The 13,492-nt window shown below is 44.1% G+C and overlaps 1 protein-coding gene across 2 annotated transcripts in view; it reads right to left on the minus strand.

Annotated features, from left to right (window-relative positions):
* The window catches only part of EHBP1 (EH domain binding protein 1), a 238,442-nt gene that overhangs the window by 171,453 nt on the left and 53,497 nt on the right, over positions 1–13,492 (minus strand). For both annotated transcript variants that reach the window (XM_074150615.1, XM_074150614.1), the window contains exon 5: positions 6,242–6,295. In XM_074150615.1, the coding sequence (XP_074006716.1) occupies positions 6,242–6,295 (54 nt within the window). The remainder of the gene's footprint in view (positions 1–6,241; positions 6,296–13,492) is intronic.

Here is a 13,492-nt window from a genome sequence, read left to right on the forward strand (position 1 = left end):
AACAGATAGGCATTTTAGGAGAGATTATTTATCTCTGCAAACCTGTGAGTGATATAACACACTTTAGGGCATTCAAAATGAGAAATCATTATAAGCAACCCAGATACAGAATTTCAGGGGAGGAAGCCACAGAACAATACACTTGTACCAATAAAATGATTATGTCAAATGTTCTGTAACTTTTTGTAGTGTTTCTTTCATTTGGAAGGTTTGCCCACATTTGAGTTCAGAACTCTTTTAGGGTTAGGGTTCCTGAAGTTACACAAGAGCAACAGACAAAAGGAAAAGATGTCATTTTGCAGCTTAAACTTGTTATTCTCTGTAACTGTTTGCTGTAGGCTAGTGTGAACAGCAAATTAACTCCTTTTTTTTTTTTTTTTTAAATTCAGCATCTTTTTTGGACATATTTTCCTGGAGAAAGCACTTAGAATACCCTTCTTATATTAAGGTTTAAAAACAATAACTGGAAGCATGGATGTGTCTCCCAAAAGGATGTACATCTGACAATAAATCACTGTCAAACTCGAAAGCTTGGCATGGTTTTCTTCACTATTCATTACCTTAATATTCAAAAAGGCACCATTAGACACCAGTGGTCTAAAAAGGGACATCAAAACATTTTGGAAGACACTGCAGAAAGGACAGATGCAGAAGCAAGTTCAGTTTCCAAGACCTCAGCTGAAGAAGAGCTTGGAAATCCAGGGCAGTGCTTCTCCAGGCAGTGATGGTGTGCAGGCAGCATGGGGTGCTGTTGGTCCCCGAAAGCAGCGGGCAGCGTGAGAAGAGCAGGATCGTAGAACCATGGAACGGTTAGAGTCAGAAGGGACCTTGAAGATCATCTCGTTTCACCCCCATGCCCTGGGCAGGGACACCTCCCACCAGACCAGGTTGATCAAAGCCCCCTCCAACCTGGCCTTGAACCCCTCCAGGGATGGGGCAGCCACAGCTTCTCGGGGCAGCCCCAGAGTAAAAGATGCTAAAATACTCACATAAATGAGTCCTTAGAAAGAGAACCCTAATGATCTGCTAATGCAATCAAGGGAAATGAAAACCCATGTGTAACCACAATCACATTATTGTGGTTGATTAGTCAGAGGCGACTAGATGGGAGGGAGCCTCCAGCCACGCAGAAAGCAGAACCTGTTATCCATAGCTGCAATCGGTAAGACAAGAAATAGCGGCCTTAAACAGAGATCTAGGCCAGAACAATTCCCAACAGCAAGGGCAACGGAGCATTGGAACGGGCTGCCCAGAAACACTGCAGGGACTCCATCTTAAAAGTTTTTAAAAATAGTTTAGGCAAGTGTTTGCCTGGAATGATGCTGCCTTGAGGCAGCAGAACAGGCCAGGTGTAGGTAGGAGGGGGTAGACCAGGCCTCCTACCCCACCCCGGATGAATCTATGAGCAAAGCTTTAAAACCAGGCAGGGCATTGTCACATGAGTAGGTCTGGGATGTCCCCTTCTGTAATTAGCAAAGACCATGCTTTAATAGGCCTGCCACATAAACAGAGGAATGTGGTTAGTGTCAGGGATAGAGTAATGATTTGCCAATGCCTCGATTGTGTCGATGCTACTGGAAACACCACACACCACAGCCCTGGGGCCTATGTTTCACAACAGGAGGGAAGATAGAGAAACCTACTATGGAGCTTGGGATATACTATCATAGATTCGTTTGGGTTGGAATGGACCTTAAAGATCATCGAGTTCCAACCCCCCTGTCCTGGGCAGGGACACCTCCCACCAGACCAGGTTGATCAAAGCCCCCTCCAACCTGGCCTTGAACCCCTCCAGGGATGGGGCAGCCACAGCTTCTCTGGGCAACCTGGGCCAGGGTCTCACCACCCTCAGAGTGAAAAATACACACCATTTATTAGTTCTTAGAAATACAAATCCAGGCTCAAAAAAACAATAACTACATAAAGCTGGAAAAGCTGTTTCATAGACCAAATTTTTTACCCTCTGAAAACATACTATGAATTTTTCAACTTCATTTACGAATGTAGGAGGTAGCTGTCTAGAAAGCTGTCAGCAAATAGGCAAATGTGATGGTCCAAATGTGAATGGACATTCTTATGTGCTTTTCCATGCTTTGAGCATGCTAGGGAGCAAAATGACATTTTTCCATCACTGCAGCTACTTTTATTTTAGACAAAATTTTTGCACATAGAGTCAGTGAAAGCTTCAACATATTTGGACCAATTTAAACCTTCACTCTTTCCTCCTGCCCTTTTCTTCTTCTGTTAGCTAGACAATCCGCAGAGATCAAGAAACACAGCCCAAACTTCAGCTCAGCTCAACTCCTCTTGGAGACGCAGTCTTCATTTCAAGTTGACTAAGACTCAGCAGCTGCCCTCCCCCTGGCACCTCCGAGGGGACACTTAATGATTGCCCCACCAGCCCAGGCCACCTCACTTGAACACTATTTGACTGTTAAGAGAAAAAGATGTATTTAGAAACATGTGCTGTTCTTTTACGTCAATCAGACAGCATGGAAGCCCCCCAGAAAGTCTGACAGGGGCACTGATGCTGTTTGTGAGAGTTTCCCCTGGTACCTATAGAGCCTCCTGCCACAGAGAAGCTCTTTGTTGGGCACTGGCACACCAGAAACCCCAAGAGAGCAATTCATAAGAGAAATCAAAAGTTAATGCTGAAAAAATGCAGCTTATATTTTTTAATGGAAGACAACTAGTCCTTGTTCTCTAAACCAAACAGGAAAAATAAACTAGCACCAACCTGTAAGATCTGGAAAGCCTATTACCTCCCCACAGATGGGTAAGTCTTATTCTCAGCTACGAACTTCTTTCTCTCCAACCTGCAGCAGCCAATCTGAACATCCAATATTATTATCCAAAAGAGCACAGAACACAAGACAAGCCCAAGAACTGCCTCATGAAGAAAAAACAGATAATCAAATACACAGAGTGTGGTTAAATAAAGGTGAAATTAGAGACAAGAAAGTTAGCAGTAAATACACAACCGACGCAGCTGTGAAGGAGGTAAAGACATTATTCATTTTCCATCAGGGAAGAGGCTGATGGAAAATGAATAACAACATGTAAGTATTAACAAACCGTGCTATGATCAAATTATTTATGGATTAGACACACAGTAGACGACAAAGGTTCACTTACAAGAATACAGAGTGACTAAGACATTAAAAATACAGTTAGAAAAAAAACCCTACAGTAACCAAGGTGACAGATCACAAAGTACATGTATTTGCAGGGTTAAGAAAAAAAAGCAAACCACAAACAAACAACACAACAAAAAACCCAAACTAAAAACAACAACCAAAAAGCCAAATATGTTGCTTCATTTTCATTTACAGCATGGTTATCTTCCACAAATCACCTCACCACTACTTAAAAATCCCTCTGAAAGTCCAGAATAATCTTATTTTGAATTGGGTAGCATCTGCCAGCAGAGGCATCCAACTTCAGCAGAACATCTCCTTTAGCTGATCTTTGCTCAGCCATACCGATGCATTGCACAATGATTTCAGAGACTGATTTTTAATAATAATTAAAAAAAAAGCTCAAAAGACATGTATTTTTAGCAGAATTCAGATCGCTTCATAATGGAAGAACATCCATAAACTTCTCAGGCTTGGGTAGTTTCCTTTTGGAGCCCCGCCAGCCATGGTGGCAGGGAAACCCACAGCCTCCGAGGGCACAGAACGTACCTGGGCAAAGAGGAACATCCCACAAAGGACTGTGAACATCCCTGTGCTTGTGACTCATCCTCACCACGTTCAATGACAAATATGATCATTTAAAACCATGAAAACTGCATGTTAAACCTGAAAGGTGTAAATGTTGACAATTTATGGAGGGGGGGAGATCAACCTCCTGTCTCCCCGGTTGCCAGACTTTGAACAAGGAGGTGTTTTGTCTCTGAAGTCTCAGGCAGCCATGGGATCGCTTGTGACTTGCTCCAACCGATGAACATATTTTCATCCACCACTAAGTGGAGCTGTTACTCTTGGAAAAGAGTTTATCCATATTTTCAAGTATGTTCACAGATCACTTTTGTTTTGGCAGTATCTACAGTTTTCGGTAGTGTTTCATAAAAAAAAAAAACAACAAAAACAAACCAAACCCAACCTGTTATACATATATATTCTGAGAATGACACAGAAAAGGTGGAGAGAGACTCTTGGTCAGGGAGGGGAGCCACAGGATGAGGGGGGATGGTTTTAAACTGAAAGAGGGGAGATTGAGATGAGATCTGGGGAAGAACTTCTTTGCTGTGAGGGTGGTGAGAGCCTGGCCCAGGTTGCCCAGAGAAGCTGTGGCTGCCCCATCCCTGGAGGGGTTCAAGGCCAGGTTGGAGGGGGCTTGGAGCAACCTGGTCTGGTGGGAGGTGTCCCTGCCCAGGGCAGGGGGTGGGACTGGACAGTCTTCAAGTTCTTTTCCAACTCTAACCATTCTGTGATTCTATGTTTTATATATTTTCAAATGGAAGGATAAATATCTACCTACCAATGACTATTTGGCAGTTCTCATGGGATGAACTAATGGCATAATTAAGGTCACGAAGATTAAGTTTGCACATAACGAAAAATTGCTCCATCACTGATATATATGGGAACCGTTTCCATCTGTTTTGGCAGGGATCGAGTGCTTTGGGCCACGGCCACTGAAGCAGCCTCCCACCCCGCAAGCATCACTGCAGCTCGGAGAAGTTCTGGGGCAGAGCAAGAACAGCAGGCAGCAGCCGAACTACTGCCACCTCCAGATAATCACAGGATGACGTGGGGGAAAAAAAAGCAATGTGTGAGAAAGCAGGCCATAAAGTCTACATGCCCACTTATAAACTTCCAAAAAAAACCTGCCGCAACGCCGGAGGAAACCCAGCTGTACCCAGAGGGGTTGGCTGAGAAATGCAGTGACATTGTTTTACCCAGAGTTACTTGTGCAGTGACAATCGGTGATGGAGACTTCCCCCCATTAAAATAAACCATGCGAGAAAGAAAAGGAAACTCCAGGAAATGGTAACTAAACTGTGTTTTGTGTTCGCAAGTCTCGAACGAAAATAGAAACTTGACATTTAAAAACAAACGTATAAATTAAGCACTTGGCTTTCAGCCCTTTTAAACGTTCAATCACTGGTCATCAGAATAATCCTTAACTTTGGACATCCAAATCACTTCTGATACCAACAAGAAAGAAAAACCAGCTTTTTTTAAAGCAAAATAAGAATAACATGCAAATTCCATTGCCTTCTCCTACTTCAGTGCTCCGTGGCACTACTACGACACAGTAGAGGAGCGATTTTTTTTGTTGTTGTTCAAAAGCAACATAAATAAAAATTACATCATGTTACTGAGAAACAGTCCAGAACGAAACTGTATTAACGAGAGAGAAACACACCATCTTCATAGTACTGTCCTTTCAAATGTATTTCAAGAAGAATTTTCCTCTTCAAGGAAACTCCGGGTGAAGCAGGTGAGGGGGCCAACACGGAAAAGGGGAAGGAAAAAAGTACTTCACACTTGCTCCACGCAACATTAAGCCCTGCCTTTTGGCAAAGCGTGTTGTTTGGAGAGCCCTCAGCCCTCCGTGAAGCTCTGGGAGCTCCTGACTCAGAGGAGTCAGAGGTTGACAGGAGCCACCTCCCGGGTTTCCGCTGGGTGCCCAGGATGGCTCCCGCGTGCAGGGAGAGCGGGACCGTGGATCCCAGGGAGCACGTCTTGACTCTCCTGCTCTTTCCTCAGGTGACCACGGCAGGTCCCACCTCTCCACCTTGCCTCCCTCTCCTCACCTACCAAACACGGGTGATGAAACCCTGCTCTTGGCTAAAGAGCGGCTTCAAACCCGGGCCGGGCGGGCTGCTGCTCGGGATGTACCGATGTCATAACCCAGCTCCGACTTGTCCACTCCCCTGCTCATAGAAAAATAATGTGTCAGAACCCATAAAACAATGAGTCATAACCCAGCTCCAACTTGTTTACTCCATTGCTCATAGCAAAATAATGCAAGGAAGACTGATGCTTACAGGGATGGAATTTAAGCAGTGTAGTATAGTACTCCCCTCCCCTGTATTTTAATTGTAACATAACAGTAGGTATTTTAATAAGCCTTTATTACTACAAAGCAAGGCTTTACTGTGATTCAGCACCTCACGTTTTACTCAAGTTTTTTTTCAGCATTTAGACACCCTTCAATCTTTTAAATGATCTTACGTGTATTAAAAAGCCCAAAACAACAACAAAAAACCAACAACATTCCAGCTTACATTCTCTATGACAAACGTCCATTCTTTGTCTTCAAACTCTTCGGCGTGGGGATCCTAGAAAAACAAACCAGAGAACTTAAGTCTAAATATAATCCAGGGTGCAAGAAATTGTAACTCAGCCAAGATTTTCATATACTCATAGAAATATTTTACACCCACTGAAGAGGACAGAGGCAAATATTTTAGCTGAGTTGTAGGCTTCAACAGATGTCAATAAGATGATGAGCAAGTTGGTGTAAAACCGCCAGTGAAGGTCTAATAAAGACCCGCAGAGATACAAACAGGAGGCTGGTTCTGATAAAGGACTTTAATTCTCTTTCCTTTGCATCCAGAGCAAAAGAAAGATAAATCTCACTTTAATTTTTAAGTTCCACCTACCAAATAAACACAATTAATCTACACCTTGCAGAGATGCACGAGAAAGCACACACTGACAGCAGGAATCAAGGACATCACCCCAAATCCTCCTGCCCGGCGTCCATCAGCGGGAGCGGAGACCCACGGCCACGGCCTCCACACGGCACCTCTTTTTACCTTTTTCACCTATTCCTTACTTCACAACATTTCTATTACTTCACATGCCAGGGTCAAAAAAATCATTTTCACCAACAAGAAGATAAATAACAAGATTCACGTATTGAGCATTCGCTTCCAATTTAATGAGCTTTCAATCCAGTGCTGCAGTCTGTATTGAGGTTGTCTGAAATTAAGGTAACAGTGGAGACATTAAGTCATGCCCTTCATGCCTCTATCAAGGATCCTACTTTAAAAAATAATACTTTTTTAAAATGCATATATATCATTAATCTATCATCCGATCCTAGTTCTGACCAACCGTAACAAAATAACTTCTGCTGCTCTTGCACAACAGCTTCTCACACTAAGAGAATGTGACTTCAGGCTTTCCTCTGACACAAAGCCTCATTTTGCTACACCTCAATTTTATTCAATTATTTCTACTTACAGGAAACCACTCAATTACTCCTTTGCCTCTGACGCTTGCATGCTATAGGCACTTGTAAGTAAATGTCACTCCCCCCTAATTAGCATTTGCCACCAACATATATGAGGTTTCTCGCTATTCTTTGGAGCATGCTCAAGACCCTACACCAAGCACTGTGCCAGGTCCACCTTCTGCTCTAAGGTGACAAAATGCTCAGAGAGATGTTGCTTCTGCTCTGTGCGTCTCCATCAGTGCCAGCTTTCCTTTCTACAAGCCTTACGTTCAGCCTTTACAGCTCACCTGACCTTAGTCTTTGCTTTAACCATCCGTGTTTCGCTTAAGTTTTGCCTTGAGGTCAGACACAGGGTCAGCGCAGGGACCAGACCAGCGGCACCATCAGTAGCTGGGTATTGAACCCCTCCGACCACAGCTGTCATAGAATCATAGAATCATCTGGGCTGGAAGGGACCTTCAAAGGTCATCTAGTCTGACCCCCCCTGCAGTCAGCGGGGACACCCCCAACTAGACCAGGTTGCCCAGGGCCTCGTCGAGCCTTACCTTGAATGTCTCCAGGGAAGGGGCCTCAACCACCTCCCTTGGCAACCTATGCCAGTGCTCCACCACCCTCATGGTAAAGAACTTATTCCAAATGTCTAATCTAAATCTGCTTTTTTCCAGTTTAAAGCCATTACCCCTTGTTCTGTCATTGCTGGCCTTTGTAAACAGACTGTCTCCAGCCTTCCTGTAGGCCCCCTTCAGGTACTCGAAGGTTGCTATGAGGTCTCCCCGGAGCCTCCGCTTCTCCAGGCTGAACAACCCCAGCTCCCTCAGCCTGTCCTCGTAGCAGAGGTGCTCCAACCCCCTGATCATTTTGGTGGTCCTCCTCTGGACCCGCTCCATCAGGTCCATGTCCTTCCTATATTGAGGGCTCCAGACCTGCACACAGTACTCCAGGTGAGGTCTCACCAGAGCAGAGTAAAGTGGCAGAATCACCTCTCTGGATCTGCTGGCAACACATCTCTTGATGCAGCCCAGGATGCGATTGGCCTTCTGGGCTGCGAGAGCACATTGCCTGCTCATGTCCAGCTTCTCGTCCATCAGCACCCCCAAGGCCCTTTCCTCAGGGCTGCTTTCTAATACCTCATCCCCCAGTCTGTATTGATACCAAGGATTGTTCCGGCCCAGGTGCATAACTCTGCACTTGCTCTTGTTGAACCTCATGAGGTTTACTTGAGCCCACCTCTCCAGCCTGTCCAGGTCCCTCTGGATGACATCCCGTCCCTCTGGTGTATCGACAAGACCACACAGCTTGGTGTCATCCGCAAACTTGCTGGTGGTGGACTCCATCCCTCTGTCTACATCGTTGATAAAAATGTTGAACAGTACCGGTCCCAGCACAGACCCTTGAGGGACACCACTTGTCACTGCTCTCCATCTGGACTTAAAGCCACTGAGTACTACCCTCTGGATGCGACCATCCAGCCAATTTCTTATCCACCGAACCGTCCACCCATCAAATCCGTATCTCTCCAGTTTGGCAAGCAGGATGTCATGGGGGAGCATGGATGTCATGGGAGCAGGATGTCATGTCATATGCAATATGCCTTTTAAAATGCATTACACTCCAGCAAGGGGATATCGTTTCATTGAAAAAAATGTAAGAAAATGTTACTAGAAAGTGATGACAAAATTTGGTTTATTTTTTTATATACGAATAAATCTCTACAGATTAAAAATCAGAATAACTGAAATATAATGCAAATGAGTGTAAAGCACATATTGTACTGTTACCCCTAAAGACAGAAGGGCAAGTAGATACATACAAAATTATGCTCCGGTATTTCCGTGTTCCAATTAATGTACTTGTAAATATCAGATTATGTAATTATATATCCATCACATTAATCAGGTTTGTGGAATTCTGCATTATGTAAATAAAGTGCACGATAACTGCTAGTTTACTCTACCCTATATAAATTCTGAAGATATCATTTTCTGTAATCCAGCTATTAAATATTTAGAATTTTCAAGAGTTAACCTGGGGCAATTACCTTTTTGTGTAATTGCTTCCTTTGATACAGCATAAAATGACATAATGAGATTTAATGGGATCATTAATCACTTTATGTTTTAATAAGCTGCTCCATAACAAGTGTCTAAACTCTTAAATATTTCATCCTGCTCCATTTTTTTTTTCATCGCTCCCCCAAAAGCTATTAATGTAAGCTCACAGGTGTACCTAGAACTGCTTGCAACCTCAAGGCCCAGGGTTTTATCCCATGGAACAGGCAAAACAATCGCTATTTTGTTCATGCAAAGCAATAATCTATAAAGAAAAATCAAAGCTCTTCTATAACGCCAATAGAGTTGATTTGCACCTCTGAAGGCTGCAGAATCAGGGGCTCTGCTGAGTATTTCTGATAATCTGCTGGAGCAAAAATAACACTGTGTAATGAAAACATTTCTTAATACGCAACATTTTCGCATGCGTTTGAAAGCGAGTCCTGAGCGCCTTTGAAAAATAAACATGAACGTATTACCCCCCCGGGCTCCCTACCGATTGCCCAGAATAAAAAATAAAAATTAAAAGCTTCAAGGACCTCTCTAATGAACAGCCTTTCCAAAAGTTTGGAGAGTATGAAATATGCTAATAATATACGGATGCTTTGTATATGTGTAAGATATTTCAGATCTAAAGATAAATCCATATATATATATATTTATTTTTTTTTTAAAAAGCCACATTTCTTGTTTAGTCTTAAAATGCCTCTAGAAGCAGAAAACCCTCAATAAGCTTATATACACTGACCTCGGCATTTCCTTGCAGCAGACGGGTAAGTGGCTTCACCCTTGTCAGTAAATGCTGTTCTTAGAGGCGCAGGGAGCAGCAGGCACCGTCCCCCTGCAGAACTTACACCCCGTTCCCCGTCAGCAGCAACAGGGACTTGTGTGACCACCGTTTCACCCTCGGGGCTAACGTTTCCACAGGTGGTCTCCACGAAAAGAGATGTTTCTATAAATCTGGCTAATCTTTCATCATATTTCACTTTTGAAGAGGGTAAATCAGTAAAAACCCGTAACACCGCAAACTCCCCTCATGGGCTGACCCATCTTCTCCAGTGGTTTCCCCCGTAAAACTCGTGCAATGAATTTAGCAAGTCGCTATTTGAGGACTATACACTCTCCAGGGAAAAAAAATGCCATTGTAAAGAATAACAAACCCAGGAGTAGCGTTTATTTTCACTGTATGAAAGCCCTCCCTGATAACAGCACACAGAACCTCACCTCACCTGCCAGCAGATACCAGTAATCACTGAAAATGCGCAGCTGGGAACTCCCACAGACAAGAACTATAAAAGGACCTCCTTCCTGACAGCAAACAATAATGAAAATTACCTGAAAAGCTCAAGGAAAAAAAAACTGTCTCCAGTATTTTTCTCAGCCTGAATAACAGAATGGCAGGGGTTGGAGGGACCTCTGGAGATCATCTAGTCCAATCCCCTGCCAAAGAAGGTCCACCCAGAGCAGGTCCCACAGGAACGTGTCCAGGCGGGTTTGGAATGTCTCCAGAGAAGGAGACTCCACCACCTCTCTGGGCAGCCTCTTCCAGGGCTCTGCCACCCTCTCAGGAAAGAAGTTTTTCCTCATGTTCAGATGGAATTTCCCGTGTTCCAGCTTGTGCCCGTTGCCCCTTGTCCTGTCACTGGGCACCACTGAGAAGAGTTTGACCCCATCCTCTTGACACCCGCCCTACAGATATTGCTCAGCATTGATGAGGTCCCCTCTTAGCCTTCTCTTCTCCAGCCTGAACAGCCCCAGGTCTCTCAGCCTTTCCTCATCAGAGAGATGCTCCAGCCCCTTGATCATCTTCGTAGCCTCTGCTGGACTCTGTCCAGCAGTTCCCTGTCCTTCTTGAACTGGTGGCCCCATAACTGGACCCAGTGCTCCACATGCCTGAAACTGCCTCGTACCTTTCTGGAACACAAAGGGAGCTGGCAAGTGACATTTTTTTGATAATGCTCATTTTCTTTACCAACATACCACAGATGCAGAACTACATTCTATCCAACATTCATTATGGTTTTACCTTAAATTGAAAACTGTGAGCATTTGGGAAAATGGATTTAATGGCTTGTTGTTCCTCCTTGTTTTATTGTGTAAAAAAGAATCAAGAGATGGGCCCCGTTTTCCTGTTTCTCTTTCCATATGCATTCACCTCTCAGTCTGACAGTCCTTTTCTGCATCTTCAACCAAGTTTTAGAGCCTTCTTTTTTTTCCCTACCCTTTTTCTTTTCATTTTTTTCTAGTAAGGCAACTTCAGTGGTCCAAGTAACGCTCAGGTGAGAAGCCAAAAGTAGGGAACTGTGCAAAGGACAGGACACCATCTTATGGTTCTCCATCAGTGAGACCCTCAGATAATAATTTCTTGAACTGTCCTCTCAAGGTCAGTAGAGCACTTCCATCCATCAGTGAAAACCTACCTAAGCCCATCTCACATTTTCCCAGTAACTCTGTGAGCTACTTTCCTAGAGATACGCTGGCCCTCAACAAGCTCAGTCCTACAAGCTTTTCTCTGCAATCCCATCCACTCTTTCTGTGACCCCATTCTCCCATCCACATGCTAACTACCCAAAACCAGACAACTCTTCTCGGGCAAGGGAAGAGCAACATGGAATGTGTCTGTCACATTTTTCTGTTCTCTGTTGCTCAACCCATCACCAGTCCATCCAGCAAGGTGCTTTGTCAAGGGTGAGATCCATTCTGCAGTGTATTGGGTGGTTTCAGAAGACTGAAGGTAACCCTTCTCCAGTAAGTTGAATTATCTTCAGAGTTATTTCTGTATCTCTTCTGATAGAATCATAGAATCATTTTGATTGGAAAAGACCTTTAAGATCATCAAGTCCAACCATTAACCTAACACTGCCAACTCCATCACTAAACCATGTCCCTCAGCACCACATCTACACATCTTTTAAATACCTCCAGGGATGGCGACTTCACCACTTCCCTGGGCAGCATCTTCCAAGGCTTGATAACCCTTGCAGTGAAGAAATTTCTCCCAATATCCATCCTAAACCTCCCATGGCACAACCAGAGGCCATTTCCTCTTGTCCTATTACTTGTTACCCGTGAGAAGAGACAGACTCCCACCTCGCTATACCCTCCCAATAGGAGTGAAGGAAAGACGGCAGCAAACAAGACAACGCTCCTTCCCCTCATCAGCAGCAGGAGCAGGTGGGGAAGATCTTCAGACTGTTAGTCCCTTTCCTCCCCATGCCTCCTCCCTAAGCTTCCCTGGCTTTTGAAGCTCGCCTTCACTTCATACCAGCCTTAATCTTCTGTCTTTCTTCTTGGGGAACAGCTACTTAAGGACTGTCATAACGAATCAGATCAAATGATGACAGGGTTTGTGATCTTCCTCTGCCAGTGACCTACAGCAGATGCTCTGGCTACTCCAGCATCTGTCCCCCGCTTTTGTACGTGGCTGGCTGAAGCTGCAGAAGTCTCAAAATTTGACCCAATTCCTGTTGCTTTCAGCGCTGCTGGCAGAGGCCTGATCAGTCCAAAAAAACCCCATACAGCTCTGGGCAGCTTCTGCTGCCCAGAGCCCCCAGAAAGCAGGGAGCTCTGTGCAGGGTGGCAGAACTGTCCCTAAACATCACCCCACCAAGCTCATGCCCTCCTCTACAGCCTCTAGACTACAAAGGCCATAGGGATCGACATTGATTTGTTTTTAAAATACATTTTCTTACAATTAGTCCCCACGCTAACCCTGGATATTCAATGATTTAGTGGGCAAGTCCGCTCGCTTCCTCCAGTGTCTGATTTTTGTATCACAAAGACGCCCAACATCTTGTCTCACCCACAGAGCCTGGTTTTTCCTCCTATGGAATATCCTTCACGGTGTCCAGCTGAGCCACTCTCCAAACTTAGGAGAGTATGGAAACTGGAACAAGTGTGTTCTGAGCCTGGATTATTTAGGGACAGGCATACTTTTAACAACACAAGCCTCCTTTTATCATCTATTTTATTCTTCTTTTACTCATAACTAATTTTTTTTATGTGCTCAGAAGGCCATACCTTTAAAAAATGTCTTTTTTTTTTTTTCAAACGTTGGCATGAAGAGCTGGTAATCTTCCCTGTTGTTGCAATAGGACATTGGCGTGATAAACCATGTATATTACTGACAAAACAGGTGCTTTTTGTAATCCAGGGAAGCAAAGTCCATGCTTACTCCAGAAGAACAAACATTTTTTTGCTTGGGAAGTTCACTTTGCTCTTAAGCTAGAAAATAATGATGTTGTAAT

The sequence above is a fragment of the Numenius arquata genome, chromosome 7 (assembly GCF_964106895.1).
Source record: "Numenius arquata chromosome 7, bNumArq3.hap1.1, whole genome shotgun sequence".
In the NCBI taxonomy this organism is placed as follows: Eukaryota; Metazoa; Chordata; class Aves; order Charadriiformes; family Scolopacidae; genus Numenius; species Numenius arquata.